Here is an 18,020-nt window from a genome sequence, read left to right as displayed (position 1 = left end):
GTTCCTTCATTTTTAAGGCAATAGCTGTGTGTTTCCTCCTCTTCTGGCTGCTACTATATAAATCTGACTAAACACACAGTTCCTTCATTTTTAAGCTTACATGTGTGCATTGTGTGCATTGCGTTTTGTATTCAATCAGCTTATCAATGGACGCTTAGAGTCCCCCATCTCTTGGCTATCTCAGTATAGCTGTGTTAGATAGGCTTTCTAAACTGAAATGGGTAGTTTTGCAATTTAGTTAGTATTTAAGTTCCATGAAATGTGACTATATTCCTAGTTTTGCATTTTATATCTATCTGTCTTACTTAGGGTTTCCATTGCTATGAAGAGACACCATGACCAAAGCAACTCTTATAAAGGAAAACATTTCACTGGGGCTGGCTTACAGTGTCAGAGGGTTAGTCCATTATCATCATGGTGGGAAGTATGGAAGTAGACATGGTGCTCTGGAGAAGGAGCTGAGAGCTCTATATCTTGATCTGTAGGCAGCAGAAGGAAAAGTTGTCTTCCACACTTGTTGAAATTTGAGCATAGGAGAAAGCCCACCTCCACAGTGACACTTCCTCCAACAAGGCCACACCTCCTAATAGTGCCACTCCCCATGAGCCAGGCATCCAAACACATGGGTCTATGGGGGCCATACCTGTTCAAACCACCATAATACCTCATCCTAAGAAACTTTCAGAAATTAGTTGAAATAGTTCACTTTCTTTTATTATTATTTTCACCTCACCTTTTCAACCTGATACAGTGGGACACTGGAATGAGGTTTTAGGAAAGTATTATTTTTTCCTAAATTTGTTGGTACTAGACATACAGGCTTTTCCTTTGGTCCCTTAGAGGAGCTGATGAGGGAAAGAACCCTATAACAAGGCATTATCATTTTCTCTCCCTTATTTGTTTTTTTGGTTAGATCTGTCTTCTGTGTGTCCACTGATTCCTCAGAGCTTGTTCTTGGAGTAGCATGAGTTCTTTCACTTTATATTGCCAAGTAAATTTGGACATGAATCTAGAATGAATTCCATTGTCTACACTCACTTTAGTCTTTGAGATAGTTAACCTTTTGAATCATTAAACTTCCTACAGAGACATCAGTAGAACCAAGCTTTCTCTTTGCTTATACTCTCTGGCTTTTTCTTTCCTTCTTTTAGAGTGGGTATCCTGGACCCTCTGTACCCCATTTTCAGTCCATCTCATAAATGATTCAGTTCTGTCCTACCTTTGCATGAGTTTGGAAATGGAACTTAAGTCACTAGGCTTGTGTACCAAGTACCATTTACACACAGAACTGTTTCACCAGCCTGCTTTTTGGATATTTTGCAGAAGTACTGCTTTATCATCCTGTGAGGCTTATTGCTTTATTCCCTATACAGTATCTTACCCAGTATAAATAATCTATGTGCCATTAATATCCTGTAAAGTGAATTGTCTGCAGAGTTTCTTAGGCTGTGTGATGGTGGGAGCTCCAATTTTTTCTGACAGATCTTTTAGGTCTCACTGTTTCCCACAGTTACCACTGTGCCTGACAGATATTCTATCAGATCTCAAGTCAGTACCTTTGTGCTGGAAGATATGCTTATGTTTGAGCTCTGGCACATCATGGGATAAAGGTAGTTGTTTTATGAGAAATCAAGTATTGTGACCACCTGTCATTTGAGGTTTTATTATTTATAGAGTATGAATTCCTTAATATGGGAGAGTACTAGTGATTATTACAAAATAAAAATCTATAGTTTAATCTTTCTGGCTTTTCAATATAGAAGTTTGTATTATGTCAGGCATAACAATGTAAAAATAAATTTGCTTACTTTACATTTTCCAATGCAGTAGGGTAGTGGACATGTAACTCTAGTAGACTTACTTACTCCTTACTTACCTAACACACACAAGTCCTTAGTTCCCATCCCCAGAACTGGGTGGGGAGGGGGAATCTTCTTAGGGAGTCGGTCTAACATACATATTTTTATTTCTAGGCTTATCATGGTCACCATCAAGCCCTGGAAGTGTTGGTACAGTCTTTGTTAGATCTTGATGTAAGAAATAGTAGTGGTAGAACACCCTTAGATCTTGCAGCCTTTAAGGGCCATGTTGAATGTGTGGATGTACTCATTAATCAGGGAGCTTCAATCCTCGTAAAAGATTACGTTTTGAAGAGAACACCTATCCATGCAGCAGGTATGCCAATTACTATACTTGATTTGCTGTTGATAGTCATAATATTCTTTTGGTATTGCTCCTGGTAATTGTGTTTACTTCTTATGTTAAATGTCAAATGATTGTATTCTGAAGGAAAAACAACAGCAAGACAACACTTTTAAAAAATAGAATAAAATGGAAGTTATTTTAGATTAACATGTACTCTAGTGGCAACCATTAATGTTTTAAAAATAAATACTTTTAAGACTTATTTAAATTTCATATGTATGAAGGTTTGCCTGTATGAATATATGTGTGTGCCACATCTGTGTCTTGTGTTTATGGAAATCAGAAGGTGTCCAATCCCCCAGAACTGGACTTATGGGTAGGCCATCATGTCAGTGTTAGGGACCAAAGCCAGGTCCTCTGTAAGAGTACCAAACACTCTTGGCCACTAAACCATCTGTTTAGCCCTAATAGAGGTTTTTGCTTATTTTACTAGTCTAATACACTGCATTAAATGCTTAGAAAAAATTTATAGAATGTTAACTTCTGCAAGGGCTACCCCAGACTGTAATTTTATAGTGTTGGCAATGTATGAAAAATGTAGGAATCTATAACCAAGTTACTGGTATGTGAGAAAAGACTGGAAAAGGGAGAGGTGAACAATCATAGAAATGACTAGTACTATATAAATATAAGTATATAAATAGAAGACACACATTTCCCAACTCTTTACAGGAATTACTACATGGCAGTATCCATTTTCAATAGCCAAGACTGGTAGGTACAACTGAAAGATAGTAGTCAAGCCAAGTGATGGTGGCGCATGCCTTTTATCCCAGCACTCAGGAAACAGAGGCAGGTGGATCTCTTGAATTAGAGGGTAGCCTGGTCTATAGAATGAGTTCCAGGACAGCCAGGGCTACACAGTGAAACCCTGTCTTGAAAAAAGTAAAACAGGAAGGAAGGAAGGAAGGAAAAAAGAGAGAGAGAAAAGAAAAATAGTAGTCAGGTGGTTTTCTTATTAGTTCCTGTCTTTATGCAGTCTGATTCGATTCACTTTGTGTTTATGGAGTGATCTTTCAGAAATCACTCAAATATATTACTTGAGTTCTACTTTGTACTGTTTGGGAAAAGATACATTTTAGAAGACTATAGAAATATAGACTATACTGTTGCTCCCAGAAAAGCTTTAAAAACTATTGGATATTCAGCCACAGGTTAGAAACAACTGTTTTAATGAACATTTAAGATCTCATAATAAATATGTTATTTAAAAACTATCAAGGAGTATGAATAAGAAGTCATTTTCTATTATAAATAAGAGAATCATGTAAATCTTTATATGACTTCAAAATACTGTAACCACAGATTGTTTACAGAACTAATTTAAAGCTTTAAATGGAGTGTTTGTCACCCCCACCATATGTGTGTGTGTGTGTGTGTGTGTGTGTGTGTGTGTGTGTGTGTGAATGACATGGTCTCATCAGCCTACACTGACTTAGAACTCTGCTGTATGTAGCCCATGACTGCCTCAAAGTGACAATTTTCCCACATCAGCTTCTGTCTCAAGTGCTGGGAATACAGGCATCCAGCAGTCTAACTCATGAGCATTTTGAGAGAGAAAGAGCTCTGAGACAAATGTACTGTGTTACTCATCGTGTAAGACAAACACTGGATGAAACTCTTCTGCAGATGTCTCTCACAGTCAGAGACAGTTTGGGAAGTATATTACTACTTATGTGCTGTGAGGAAACACTTGTTTTCCCTCCCTGAAGGTTAACATTCTGTTCTCACAATGATACTGTGCTAGTACTGTGGTTATTGAACTTAGAACACAACAACACTCATCAGAAGCTACTGTGTACTGAATATAAATGAATTGACATTTTAATAATAAGCCAAATTAGAGCTCGTTGATCTCTCCCCAAGTATTTTGACACATGTTTATTACTAAGCTAAGATCTGTTGCTAGAGTGCAACATGCAGCCTGAGTGAGGGTGGTTTGGAGTGGTAAGTTTTTATAAGTTATTAGAGTCTCATCGAACTATTAAAAGGTACTGTATAGAGGCTTGGGGTGCAGCTCAGCTGGTAGAGTACTTACCTACCATATGTGAAGTCCAGTCCACATGAAAGAGGGAGTGGTGGTGTATGCTTATAATGACAGAGACAGAAAAGTCAGCAGGTCTGTCTCCAGTACCTCATAAAGGATGTGTGGTTGTACTCGGTAGCAATTTCAGCACTTAGGAGATAGAGACAGAAAGATCAGAAGTTCATGGTCATTCTTCCATAAATAGTGAATTTGAGGCTTGCCAAGCTGCAAAATACTCTGGACAAATAGGCACCTAGTTTTCTCATTACTTTTTTTGGGGGGGGAGGCTTAGGAATCATAGAAGACCTTCCTTTCTGTATCATTTTGTCACTTGCATATTTCCATACACTTTATTTGTTTATTGTGTGTGGCAGGACTTGATTTCTGGAGGATAACATACCTTAAAGTGTCCTATTGAGGTGGAGGGATTGTTCTTCTGTTTGTCAGTTAATAAGCTGTGGGGCATATGAAAACATTTCTTTATAAAATATGTCATCTATTAGTGTATGTGCTATTTGGAATTCTTTTCAGCTAAAAAATTACCTAACCAAATGTGTCGTAATCAACAGGGATTCAGTCCCACTCCAAAAAGTGTAGAGCCCTACAGTCGTGGTTCCACGCCGCCCTCACTCAACATGCCAACAGAGTCCTTCTCAGCGCTTGCTTTTGTGTTTATGTCACAGAATCATAGCTGCTGCTTTACAGGACTATATCCACAACTGGCGTTTTAGAAAGGGGCCTTTCATTATCAAAATTAAAACGATTTGCCCAAAGCTCTCTAGACTTCTCAATATCTTCGTGGTTGACTCTGGACCTTGTACTTACCTTGCAGCTAATCACTGTTGAAAGAAAATATGATTAATATGACTGACTTGGTCTAACGTAGTTGACTTGATTGCACACCTTGGCTGGAGGCAGGTCACTCTTCTAAATGAAATGAGGATTCTGTTAGCATGGAGGATGGTGAAGGGATAGCTGTGGAGTGTGTGTTTTCCTTCCTGTGAACAAATACAATTCCCCTGATAGCAAATACAGTATAAAACCTACTTTGTGTGCAGGTGCTGTCCTGGTGCTTAATGAATTCATTGAAAGGGTTCCAAAATTATATACTCAAAGATATGCTTACTCTAGTTTTGTTATATTGTACATACTAAAATTATTTTCTTTTACTTTACAGCAACAAATGGTCATTCGGAATGCTTACGGTTATTAATAGGAAATGCAGAGCCACAGAATGCAGTAGATATTCAAGATGGAAATGGACAGTAAGTTTCAATCATTTTTAATTTTTTTTTTTTGAGACAGCATTTGAGTATATAATCCAGGCCTCCATAACATAATCTCACTACCTCACCCTCTTTAGTGCTGGGATTATAGGCATGTACCACTATATTTTGCTCTTAAATTGTTGTTAAAGTATTAAATATTCTAATACTTTTGGTCCCTATTTTAGTAGATACATCAAAGTTTGTAACTAAAAATGTCAACCATAGCTGTACTGGCTAGTTTTGTGTCAACTTGACACAGCTGGGGTTATCACAGAGAAAGGAGCTTCAGTTGAGGAAATGCCTCCATGAGATCCAGCTGTAAGGCATTTTCTCAATTAATGATCAAGGGGGGAGGTCCCCTTATGGGTGGGACCATCTCTGGGCTGGCAGTCTTGGGTTCTATAAGAGAGCAGGCTGAGCAAGCCAGGGGAAGCAAGCCAGTAAAGAACATCCCTCCATGGCTCTGCATCAGCTCCTGCTTCCTGCCCTGCTTGAGTTCCAGTCCTGACTTCCTTGGTGATGAACAGCAGTATGGAAGTGTAAGCTGAATAAACCCTTTCCTCCCCAGCTTGCTTCTTGGTCATGATGTTTGTGCAGGAATAGAAACCCTGACTAAGACAAAAAGTTTTCATTTAAATACATATAAAGTTATATTGCAAAAGTGCATACATGAAAAATAAGCCATCACATCATTGCCGTTTTGTCAGTGGTGACACTAAATCTAATTCCGTTACTGTTCAGGACACCTCTTATGCTGTCGGTTCTCAATGGGCACACGGACTGTGTATACTCACTACTGAACAAAGGAGCAAATGTAGATGCCAAAGACAAGTGGGGAAGGACAGCGTTGCACAGAGGGGTGAGCCAAAATTAAACATAAATGCATTATATGCGTGTGCCCTTCCCCAAACACGGTGTGTTTAATACACCCAAATTATTTTTGCAGGCAGTGACAGGCCATGAAGAGTGTGTAGACGCATTACTTCAACATGGTGCTAAGTGCTTACTACGGGACAGCCGGGGTCGGACACCCATACACTTGTCAGCAGCCTGTGGACACATTGGAGTTCTTGGAGCCCTTTTGCAGTCAGCAACATCTGTGGATGCAAATCCAGCCATAGTAGACAATCATGGGTATACAGCACTTCACTGGGCTTGCTACAATGGTTAAGTATCAGATAAAAACCTGCTTTGAGTGTCTGTCTACTGGGTTCTAAGTAAACAAAAACAAAGTCCTTTATCTTGATAAAGAGAAGTCACTCATTTTCAAAAGTGTTTGAGATAAGCCTTTACATTTTTTTTTCTTTCAACTCACTTGGATGGAAGTCTAATAATTATACCACAGTAGCCAGATTGTCTCTGAGTCAAAGGAATTACCATACATTGCCACTGAAGTTCAGTTTGTTTTTATAATATGAATTAACATTTTGTGAGTGTAATATACTGAGAAAGTATCCACAGATGGGAATTTTATGTAAAAATCAGCGAGATAAGCTTTTAAGGCAATTTTTTTTGGTTTGGTTTGGTTTGGTTTTTTAAGACAGAGTTTCTCTGTGTAGACCAGGCTGGCCTCAAACTCAAATATCTACCTGCCACTGCCTCACAAGTGCTGGGATTAAAGGCGTGTGCCAGCACTACCTGGCTAAAGCAGTTTTTTGTTGGCTGATATTTTTTTTAAATATATCAACAGTGGCAATTAACCATTAAAACAATTTGCAAAGAAGTATGTTTCCTAAGGTAAAATGTACTTCTCTTTTGGTGGTTTACTTTGTTTTACAGCATTGCTCACAGGTCTGTATGTGGGATGCTTTTCTTTCTCTGTCGCTGATGGACTTCGGCTTTCTAAGTACATTCTGTATGAGAAACAAGCAGACGTGTCTGACTTTCAGACAGGCAGGGTTTTAGTGATTCTGAACTGAGCTGGAAGAAATGAATGTTAATGCAGTAACAGAGCAGACAGTCTAAAATGAATGCCTTATTGATAGCCAAATGATGGCCTTACAGTAATTTGACATTTTAAAAGTGTAATATATTGAATGGTTTTACTCTAATTAGTAATTCTTGCACAGAAAAATAGAAACACTTCAATAAAATCAAGCAAGCTTTTTTCTCGAAGTGGTTTTAGAAAAGAATTAGCTATATACTTACTAAGCTTAAAGTTTAGAATTTCAGTTTATATAGTCATATGCTTGTATAATTTTGAGTATCTTGATTATCTCATTTATTCCTTTCAAAAGTTAACCCTCAGAAATAGCTCTCTGGAGTATTGAGAGAAATGGTGAGGTTGTTGGCTCGGCTCCACCCAGTGCTGATTCCTGGAGATAGTAAAGCAGCCCTTGCCCAACTCAGAGGGTGGTGGCTCTATACTTCTTGGTGTCAGGATTTGACAGTTTCAGCTATTAGTAATGTTGCAATGTTAACAAGAACTGAGAAGTTTAAAAATCTTCATAAGAATAATTTTTGTGGGATCCACAAAATGTCTCATCAAGTAAAGCGCTTGCCACCAAACCTGCCAACCTGAATTTGCTTCCTAGGAATCCATATGAGTGAAGAGAACCAACTCCCAGGCTAAGAAAATCCGAAGTTTTGGTTGGGATTTATAATTTTGTTGGGTTCTTTGTTTTCTGTTTTTAAGGTTGCGTTTTTTAAAAGGCTATCTGCGTACTTCTCTCAGAAGTCAGCATATTTGTCCTTTTTTTCACAGTATCTAGTGTTTTAGGAAATTGTCCTTTATTTGCTATTTTAAAAAGGTATATACCATTTATTAGTTGAAGAGGAAAGTTGCAAAACAAAACATGCTATTTGAACTGTTTAAAAAAAAAAAAACAAAACCATGTGCAGGCAGGTGTGTGTGCCTAGAGATTTTCTAGGGCCTTTGAGATCATTAGTTACATTAGTTATGGTCTAAGGAGTGGAGATACATTCAAGCAGGGGCTTAAACTTTTTCCTTCTAAATACTTCTATACATTTGAGATTGTTGCAAGTATGTCTTATATGTTAATATCTAGTTTTTATGCACCTATTAGGTCATGAGACATGTGTGGAGCTACTTTTAGAACAGGATGTTTTCCAGAAAATAGATGGAAATGCTTTCAGCCCCCTGCATTGTGCCGTGTAAGTAAAGCCTTAGTGAATCAGACTTACTGAGGTGTTTTAAGAAAAATTGTTACTGTGACACTGATGGCCTTGTTGTTCGTCCAGGATCAACGACAATGAAGGTGCTGCTGAGATGCTGATTGACACCTTAGGAGCCGGCATTGTGAATGCCACAGATGCAAAGGGAAGGTAGGACCCCAATTAGTGTCATCCAGTGTTACTCTCAATAAGAGAAAGCATGGTAACTACTGGCCTTCGGTTTGAGAGCTTATAGAGAACTCACAACTAATTGAAAAAAGGAGTTTGCAGATGTAAATTATCAAGTCTTAAATTTCTCATATTATTAGGGAATTTTAAGTTTTGTCACTTTATTTTAAAATATAAAGGTTACTCTCCTATTTGAAGAAATATGATTTTAAACCCAGAGAAAATTGCTTAAAAAGTTAACAGTTTTCTAAATTGGATTACAGATTGAAAAAACAGTGCAACAATTGTAATAAGTAGTCATTTGGGGGTAAACATCTATTTCTGTTAAGTTTTCTTTAGTGCTATAGTGTTAACAGTCTATGTATAGTTCATCCTTATTTAGGCAAGTTGTAGAGTTTTTAGATTATGTAAAGTATACATATCTAAAATAGAAATTAGTCCCTTTGAGCTTATTTGTTTCTTAGAATGCTTCTGTAGCATAATGAGTAAACCCTTGGAAAACTGTTTGTTCTAGTCTGAGGAATAATTGTTTCCAGTATATGTGCCATTTAGCTTGTGTCATGTGTTTTACTGTGTCCCAGAACTCCTCTCCACGCCGCTGCCTTCACAGACCATGTGGAGTGTTTACAACTGCTGCTCAGCCAGAATGCTCAGGTCAATTCTGCAGACTCTACCGGAAAAACACCTCTCATGATGGCTGCAGAAAACGGACAAACCAATACAGTTGGTAAAGAAACTGTCTAGAGATGTAGAAATGCCCCTAGTTTGAGGGTCAGCCTTGGTTCCATTGTGTCTCCATAAGAAAGGAAACACTGCTTAGAACCAAGCTTAGTTTGTTCCTATACACTCTGCTGCCCAAGAGCCTCTCAGAAGATTAGAAGTAGAAGGGGACTCTGGGCTAGGTAATAAAGCACAACCCACGAGTTAAAAAACGGGGCGGGGGGGGGGGCATGGGGGAGCTGCCAGAATTCCCTGTGTGTAACTTAGCTTCCCGGTGCCCTCATCATTCCACATTTCATTCTGGAGCATTACCCTTTCGTTATCAGGGTAGTTTAACCTCAGGATTTAATAACGGTGGCTATGGAACCAGATTGCATGAGTGAGAGTCCTAGATCTAATTAATTGACCTCCTGCCTCAGTTCTTTCACTTGCAAAAAGAGAAAAATGACAGCATCTACTTTAAAAGATCATGTAAGGATTGAATAAGTTCCTATAAAACTAGAGCACATAAAACAATGTTTGAAATTTATTAACACTCCAAAATGTTAATCTGATTCACATAAGAATATAAAAGTTCCCTATAATTCTATGGTAATGTGCATTATAGTGTTTATCTTGAATTAAGTATTTGCAAGAGGGATATTTTTTGCTCTATGTCTTCGTTTCTCTACAGTGAGTTACTGGTAATTTAAGAAACATGTTCATAAGCATAAGAATTGATGCACTTTTTCCTCCCAGAGATGCTGGTTAGCAGTGCTAGTGCAGATCTGACATTACAAGATAAGAGTAAAAACACCGCCCTTCATTTGGCTTGTGGCAAGGTATGTACATAGTTTAAGAATGGGTTCTCCTGGTTACTGTTGGTTGACCTTTTTTCCAGTTCACTAAAATGAACAGAAATAGGAAGCAAATGACTTAGGTAGGGTGAGGTTACAGGGGAGTGTTGGCTTACTAGGTTTTGAAATACAAGCTTAGCCCTTCATATTGACCTGTCTTCTTATTCCTATTTCTGATACCTATAAGTAGATACTTAGGACATTACCTTAGAAAAATTGTATGTATGTGTAATATTGTACATATATTAGAGATGGTTGGATTTATATGTTTATTCTTTATAGTGAGATGTTTTTAAGAGCTATTTTCCACAATTTTAGGGTCATGAAACTAGTGCCTTGTTAATTCTGGAAAAGATAACAGATAGAAACCTCATCAATGCAACCAACGCAGCCTTGCAAACGTGAGTACTTTAAGTATCTAACTAAATTTAGTGATCTCTACAGTTTATAAAAAGGTAAATGCACTTTTAAAATAGATCAGTTACAAAGCATTTAAAGAATAGTTTTTACAATTGTCAGGACTCATTTCTGAAACCATAAAACTAAAAGTTCTAATATTTAAAAAATTTTTAATGTTGCAACATTGTTGCAATTTGAAATTACAGCATTGATAATAATGGTCTTTTTCTCAGTCTGCTTATTCATTTAATTTTCTAAAGGAAGGTAGAGCTATTCTGAAAAGTGCTATTCATACTAGCTTTCTCTCTGTCTCTGTGTGTGTATGTTATAAACTTAAAGAGGTTTCCGAAAGAACCAGTCTCTGAATATAAGCAGTAAGACTTGAGTTTCACTGAGATCTTAAACCCAGCTCTTCCATCATCCTCTTTCAATTTCCAGTTTAAAAAAGAAAAAGAAAAAAAGATGGGAATAGTTCACATTCCAGGTTCAGTCAAATCCCTCAAAGGTCCAAATGTTAATCACTGGACCAGTAAACATCTTTTAAAGACTATTTGAATTTGTGATACTGTAGTATAAATGTTTATAGCCTTGATTGTGTATTTGTTAACTTCATTTCTTAAACCAGTATGTTAAGACTGTAGCTCACCCAGTCCCAGTGGACACATCCGTAAAATACTCCTGCCCCTAAGATTCAGGGAACATTGTGAAAGCAGGGGCTGAAAGATGGTAAGAGCCAGAGAGTCGGGGGATGTTTTGTGTGAGTATGCCATGGAGTAAGGTCAGAAGCCACACCTGTACAGTCTTGCCAAAATGACTACCTCAACATGACCTCAATAGCCATGCCAAAGTGGACCAGGGCAAGCCAGGAGGGCCTCAACTCCTTACAAAGAACTACCACTGGTACCTAAGGAATACCAAGAGTGTGAAATGATCTTCTCTAGAGAAGAGAACATCAATCCAACGCCAGTGGTCAGCCCTGAAGAATCCGTACAGTATATACAAGTAGCATTATACCAACCCAGCGAGTTATACATAGCAGTGTATTTGTATACACACATGTATGGAATAGCAATAAATGAAAGAGACCATGAATTTGGAAGAAAGCAAAGAGGAATATATGGGAGGGGTCTAGAGGAAGGAAAGGGAAGGGGAAATGATGTAATTGTAACCTCAAAAATATAAGGTATATATATATTAGAATGTAGTTCATTGGCTAACACTTTGAATATAGAGTCTTAGACGATCCAGTGGTTTGATGAGGTCAGGAACTACTGCTGCTGACCAAGGCTGGGCTTTCTGTGGAGGTGCCGCTCTCCCTCCTGCCTTCACGGATTGACAACTGGAGGAGCTCGGGTTTGTATCTCTAGGTCTTCACCACTTGCCCAAGTGTTTGCTGGCAGCCAGGTGTGTATCTGTCTGTTCACTGGACATAAATGTACAACTTTTCCCCACAGACCTCTGCATGTTGCTGCCCGAAATGGGCTCACAATGGTTGTTCAAGAGCTCCTGGGGAAAGGAGCAAGTGTGCTTGCTGTTGATGAGAATGGTAAGTAGGCTCCATGGGCCTCCCCTCGGCCAGCTTCTTGGAGTTTTTCTCTTTTGCTGGTGCATCTTTGAAGTAAAAATGAAGTTTAGTAGGGTTTTTATTGGGCAAGGAAAAGCGTTGGGATTAATATTGAGGAGTTCTATATAATAGAGAAATAAAAGTGCGTCTGATAGGTGAGCTTCCGAATGCACATATATTCTGTTAGATGAAGCTTCATATTTCCTATCTGCTCACCACTCTTGTTCATTTTGGAACTCAAGGTTTTGTTCGTTAAACAAATATTTGCCAAAGCCCTACTAACGTGTCCTATTCATAGACAAAGCCAGTCCTTCTACTCTTAACTTAGATTCTGTCCCCTTTTTCCTGTTAGAGACGATCACTTTAGCAATCATTCCCTACTAATGTCACTGTGTGTTTGTGGCGTTGGAATCAAGTACTGCGAGTACTCTGCCACCAAACTGTATCTCAAGCCTCTCGCCCCTAACAGAAAGAGATTAGTTCTGCCAACTTCAGAAACCACTAATCTCACAGCCTCTGCCAGCTGCTGCTCTGTTTTCCACTGCAGCAGAACTACTCAGAAACTGGCTTTCTGTAGGCAGGCTTCTGTCCCCACCACACTGTAAAACACTTCCCATCAGGGTTCCTGATGGTTCTCCTGCGTGGTCAGTCAAATCTCGGTTCACTTGGCAGGCCAGTTTGGGTATGTGAGTACTCCTTTTTGGTAAACTTTCTTTGCTTGGCTTTTAGGGACTCCACACCAATGCTGGAGAGTTCTAAAGTCTGTGGTCCTTGCTGCTTTTCTTGTCTGTGTTTGCCCTCTAGATGATCCTCTCTAACCCTTGATTCTGAAAACTCCTTGCTGAGACTTGCTTACTTTTTATTTAGGAGCGACCTCTGTGTCTGCATTCATATGTCTGTCTGTCTGCTTAATTAATAATACCATATAGATGTCTAATAGAACTGTCAGCCCTTTTTCCTTACCTGCTGCAGACTTACAATCCTGGTTTCAGTTGACGGCAGTTCTCTTCTTCATAGCTTGAGGAGCTGTCCTTGGTTCCTCTCATGCCCACTGTACAGTCCACCAGCTTTGCTGATTCTTTCTTTAAAGTGAGTGTAGTGTGTGTCCTTCTTCTCTGCCTATTGCCCTCACTGGGAATTCTTAAAACAGAAGGAATGTTTCTCCCATCAGTTTTTATAGTTCTCACAGTGAACTACAAACTACTCCATTCCTTTCCGAGCTTGTTTCCTATCCCTGCCCTTTCTGCTTCTCTCTTCCCTTCCAGTTCCTCTCCCGTGGAATCAGTGCATACATTATAATCTCTGTTTTAGCTCTGTCTTCTACCTGGAACACTCTGGTCTGCGGGTGTTCTTTGACTAAATCCTTCATCTGTTTCAAGTCATAGCTCAAATTCCATCTTCTCGATGAAAGCTTAACTCCACTAACCTATCTGTGTTGCAGCGTTCTTAGTCCCAGTCATCATGATCGCTTCTTCTTATTTTCAGTAAAACTGTCTGTGTAACTTACTGAATATAATGTGCTTGTTTTTTTTCATGTTGAAGTGTCTCTTCCATGAGAATGAATATGCGCTCCATAAGAGCAGAGGATCGTCTTTGTTGTCTGTGTTTAATGATAGTTTCTGAGTGTTAGAAGAGTTCAGGCTCCATTATCATATTTTCATTATCATGAAAATATGAAAGTGGTAGAAAAACAAGCCCAGTAATTAGATGTATATACTGTGATATGATCATATATTGAAATACTATACAGCAATGAAAGTTACCTGACTATAGTTACCTGTGACAATATTAGGTCTCACATAATTAATCAAAAGAAGTCAAATTTTAAATATGTATACTATATGCTTCCATTTATTGGTTTAAAAAACTGGGCAACAAGGAATTTGTTACCACAGAAAGAAAAGGTCAGGATAGTGGTTACACTGTGGAGGAGGAAAAGGCATGCAGTGTTTGTGGTAGCCGGCTGGTGGCTATATCAATATTTTGTTTGTGATAAATCATCCTATTTTAAAACAAGTTATGTCTTTTAAAGTATGTATTATGTGGCTGCTAAAACATGAGCACAGTAATATGAAAAACAGAGCAACAATAAGTAAAGCTAGTCTAAAATTTCAAGACATCTATAACATTAGCACCTTTTGGCTGCTCATGGCTTAAAACAAGGGCAACCCAAACTTGATGTGGGATAGTTGGAACTTGCCGTCCCAGTAGGATGTTTACATCCTCTCTCCCACCACATGCTTTATCCATGGCTTTCCCATTGATGCTTGGGGCTCTTTATATTTGAGGAAATTTTTTGGCTAAGTTGAAAGGAAATACATGTCTGGGATTCTGAGTTTTTAACGTTTAGTTTATCATTTTCTCACAAGGCTGTATCTACCCAGTGGGTTCTGGGAACTCGCTTTTTCAGCAGTGGAATTTTAAGTGCATACCACCCTGCCTGGCTTCTTTAAGAGGGATCCAGGACTTAGGTTCTCATGCTTACAAGGTACTTAACCCACTGAGCCATCGTCCACATCTGAGGCCGACAAGCACACCAAAATTCTGACTTCTGTAATTCAGTTGTTATGTAGTTAGTGATCATCTCCTTGTGTTTAATTCATATGCTTCCATGTTTAGATGGTCACCATGTAGAAGTTAACTTAGACAGGTGTGAATTACAGTAAGCCTCGACTCACTGTTCTAAAGGGAATCAGCTGATGTGTGTTTCTTGGGTTTTTTTCTTCCCTTTATTCTAAGAGTGCTCCATCTTTCCCAAGTTGGGTTGGAGATAGGTAAGTTGTGAGATGTTGGGGGAAGTACCCATTGTGAGGCTTTAGTTCCCGCTTCTGTTACTTAGTGTGAAAGCTCTCCTTCTACCCCACATTCTTAACATTGTACCTCTTTCTGCTTACTAGACAGTTGTGAATTTATCTACTCAAAGTATCTGCTGTAAGCCATCAAATCTGTGTGTGAAGATGGAAGATCTTGGGATGTTAACTTTTAAATTTTAAATTCTGTTATAGGCTACACCCCAGCTTTGGCCTGTGCTCCCAATAAGGATGTGGCTGACTGCCTGGCTCTCATTTTGGCCACCATGATGCCTGTCTCGTCCAGTAGCCCATTGACATCCCTGACATTCAATGCCATTAACCGTTATACCAACACCTCAAAAACAGTTAGCTTTGAAGCCTTGCCTATCATGAGGAATGAAGCCAGCTCCTACTGCAGTTTTAACAACATTGGTGGGGAGCAGGAGTACTTGTACACCGACGTGGATGAGCTCAACGACTCTGACTCCGAGACCTACTGAAAGGCCGAGTGAGCTGCAGCTCTAAGGAAGTTCTGGCACTGAAACTTCAAATCGGGCTTTTTCGGGAAAAAGGCACTTTCTTATCACACACAGATTCAACCTGAAGAAAGATCATGCAGTGAGCGAATGGAAGAAACATGACGACATTAGGAAGAAGAGTCTTAAAGGCAAGTTTTGCAAAAGGAACTTCTAGAATCTTAATAATGACTTGACCAGTGGAAAGCACGGTGATGTCGATTGCTTTGTGGGATCCTTTAATTGGCTTTGCAGTGCCAGAAATTGGGACACTGCTCCCTGACCTGCTTACATGGGCAACACTGCTGTAAAGAAAGAGATCGAAACACTAGATTAAATTTTACCCATAAAATTACAGCTAAATTTTAATGCAATAAAAGTTTGGTATAATAGGCATTATGTACACATCAAATTGCCAAGGACCAAATAACATACAGATTTTTTTATTAGAACTCCATTTTGTGGAAACGGAAATAGATGAAATGAGAAGTCAGCTAAAGCAAACTTCAGTGCTTCTGAAAGTGAAGCCAGATTTGGTTTGGTGTTGATTTTTATAAAGAAAGTGTCTCCCGGTACTGTATTAAGCCATGAGAGAGGAAGCAGATGTATTTTTACATTTTTTAATATAAAAGTTTTTAGATTCCACTTTTTATAGACTTCAGAACCAGTTAACTGGGTGCAGCGTGGTTGAAAGTACTAGAGACAGACAGAGATGAAGTCAGGGCTGTTGCCCACAATTGAGTGGTTTGCTTTTAAATTGAATTGTTTTTTTTTTAAGGAATTCCGTAGAGGAAATTTTTAATGAATTTAAAAAACAGACTATTTCACCTCTTGTAATGCAGCGGTCCTGGAGAAAGGGACATCTGAGCCTCTCTGTGCGCGGCACACCTGCATCACATTAGTTACTTTGGGACCTCTCTTTTTTGGCTGGAGGAATTCGATTGTCATTTATTTTAATCTTTGAACTTTAAAAACAAGAATCAAAATTTTAAAAAGTTTGAAGACTCTTGTTATGAAACAATGTCGAAAGCTGGCTTTGAATTCTATACAAACTGGGATTGTAAATGTTTTATGTAAAAGAAAATACCTAAAAATGTATCTGCTTCTTCCTCTCATGCGCCCTCACAGTACTGGAAGGCTCTTGAATGCATCCTTTCTTTTGTTGTTGTTGTTGTTGTAGTCGTTTGTTGTTTTAAGACAGGGTTCTCTATGTGTAGCCCTGGTTGTACTAGAATTTGCTTTGTAGACCAGGCTGGCCTTGATCTCACAGAGATTCACCTGTCTCTGCTTCCTAAGTGCTGGGATTAAAGGTGTGCACCACCAATGCCTGGCTTCAGATGTTTTCTTTATAAAAATCAACATCAAACCATTTGGCTTCCTTTTCAGAAGCATTGGAGTTTGCTTTAGCTGATGATTCATAACATAAGCAGAATCAGGTTATTTGGAAGGCATTTCTGTATTGGGCAAGATTTAAAATACTTCAGGCTTTAGGTCCTCCTGAGATCTAGAGTAGCGGGTGTTCAGCTTCTTACTGTCAGAGAGATTGCCTTTCAGGTAACAGAGAAGAGGCTGACATTAGGCTAATTTTAAATTACACTTTTCTGTGGTTCTTTTATTGTAACTGTCACTTTCCCAGTAACAATGATTTTACATTGGGGGGAGGGGTCTTAATAGAGCTGGGTAAAGTTCCATACATTGCAACAAAATGATACCCAATTTCATCTTACCCTTTTTGTATTGTGAAACTGGAACTTTATGACATTGTAAATTATCAGCTGGTTTTTCTGAATATAAAGTGTGAAAACACAGAACAGTATTTTGATCTATTTGATAATTTTGTGGGTTTTTTGAAGAATTAATGAGCATGTACATAGAAATAGTGACTGCTTGAATCCTGTATTTACTTGCACTCTTTCAGTACATCAAGATTCCTGTATATTTTAGAGTATAATAAAACACAGACGTGAGCTGTATTTAATGAATAATGTATTTGTATCTGTGCATATTACTTAAAATCTATAAAGTTTCTAGGGCATTGACTACTAGATTTTAAGCATTTTTCTAAAATATTTGCAAAATTATAAATATAATCTCCATCTTTTCTTTATAATATAAAGGAGTCATAATGAACCCTTCTTAATTAATAGTGGGAGAAGGGTAAATATGCATTTTAAAAGACCGTAGACTACATTTCTATTGTACCTTTTAAAAAAGAAAACTCAAGAGGATTCTAAAAGTATACCATATGTGTGCTTTCTCTTTCCTTTTAGGAATTCTCTTCTGAATTCCCTGAGGGAATTTTCTAGAATCTCAGAATTGAAAGAGACCTGAGGTTCATCCAGTCTAACCTCTTAAATGCAGGAGCCCCTTCTCCAAGGTTGTCTTTCCACCT

The 18,020-nt window shown here is 38.5% G+C and overlaps 1 protein-coding gene across 3 annotated transcripts in view; it reads left to right on the top strand.

Annotated features, from left to right (window-relative positions):
- Ankrd28 (ankyrin repeat domain 28) overlaps positions 1 to 17,610 on the top strand; it is a 138,031-nt gene extending 120,421 nt beyond the window's left edge. For all 3 annotated transcript variants that reach the window (XM_021181416.2, XM_029469317.1, XM_021181414.2), the window contains exons 18-28: positions 1,974 to 2,175; positions 5,409 to 5,496; positions 6,241 to 6,358; positions 6,446 to 6,665; positions 8,526 to 8,613; positions 8,701 to 8,784; positions 9,384 to 9,529; positions 10,261 to 10,343; positions 10,677 to 10,759; positions 12,212 to 12,303; positions 15,327 to 17,610. In XM_021181416.2, the coding sequence (XP_021037075.1) occupies positions 1,974 to 2,175; positions 5,409 to 5,496; positions 6,241 to 6,358; positions 6,446 to 6,665; positions 8,526 to 8,613; positions 8,701 to 8,784; positions 9,384 to 9,529; positions 10,261 to 10,343; positions 10,677 to 10,759; positions 12,212 to 12,303; positions 15,327 to 15,613 (1,491 nt within the window). In that variant the 3' untranslated portion in view covers positions 15,614 to 17,610. The remainder of the gene's footprint in view (positions 1 to 1,973; positions 2,176 to 5,408; positions 5,497 to 6,240; positions 6,359 to 6,445; positions 6,666 to 8,525; positions 8,614 to 8,700; positions 8,785 to 9,383; positions 9,530 to 10,260; positions 10,344 to 10,676; positions 10,760 to 12,211; positions 12,304 to 15,326) is intronic.
- Positions 17,611 to 18,020: the final 410 nt, after the last annotated feature.

The sequence above is a fragment of the Mus caroli genome, chromosome 14, assembly GCF_900094665.2.
Source record: "Mus caroli chromosome 14, CAROLI_EIJ_v1.1, whole genome shotgun sequence".
NCBI lineage: Eukaryota > Metazoa > Chordata > Mammalia > Rodentia > Muridae > Mus > Mus caroli.
The sequence above is the reverse complement of the archived record's forward strand: the minus strand, read 5'-3'. Positions and strand labels throughout refer to the sequence as shown.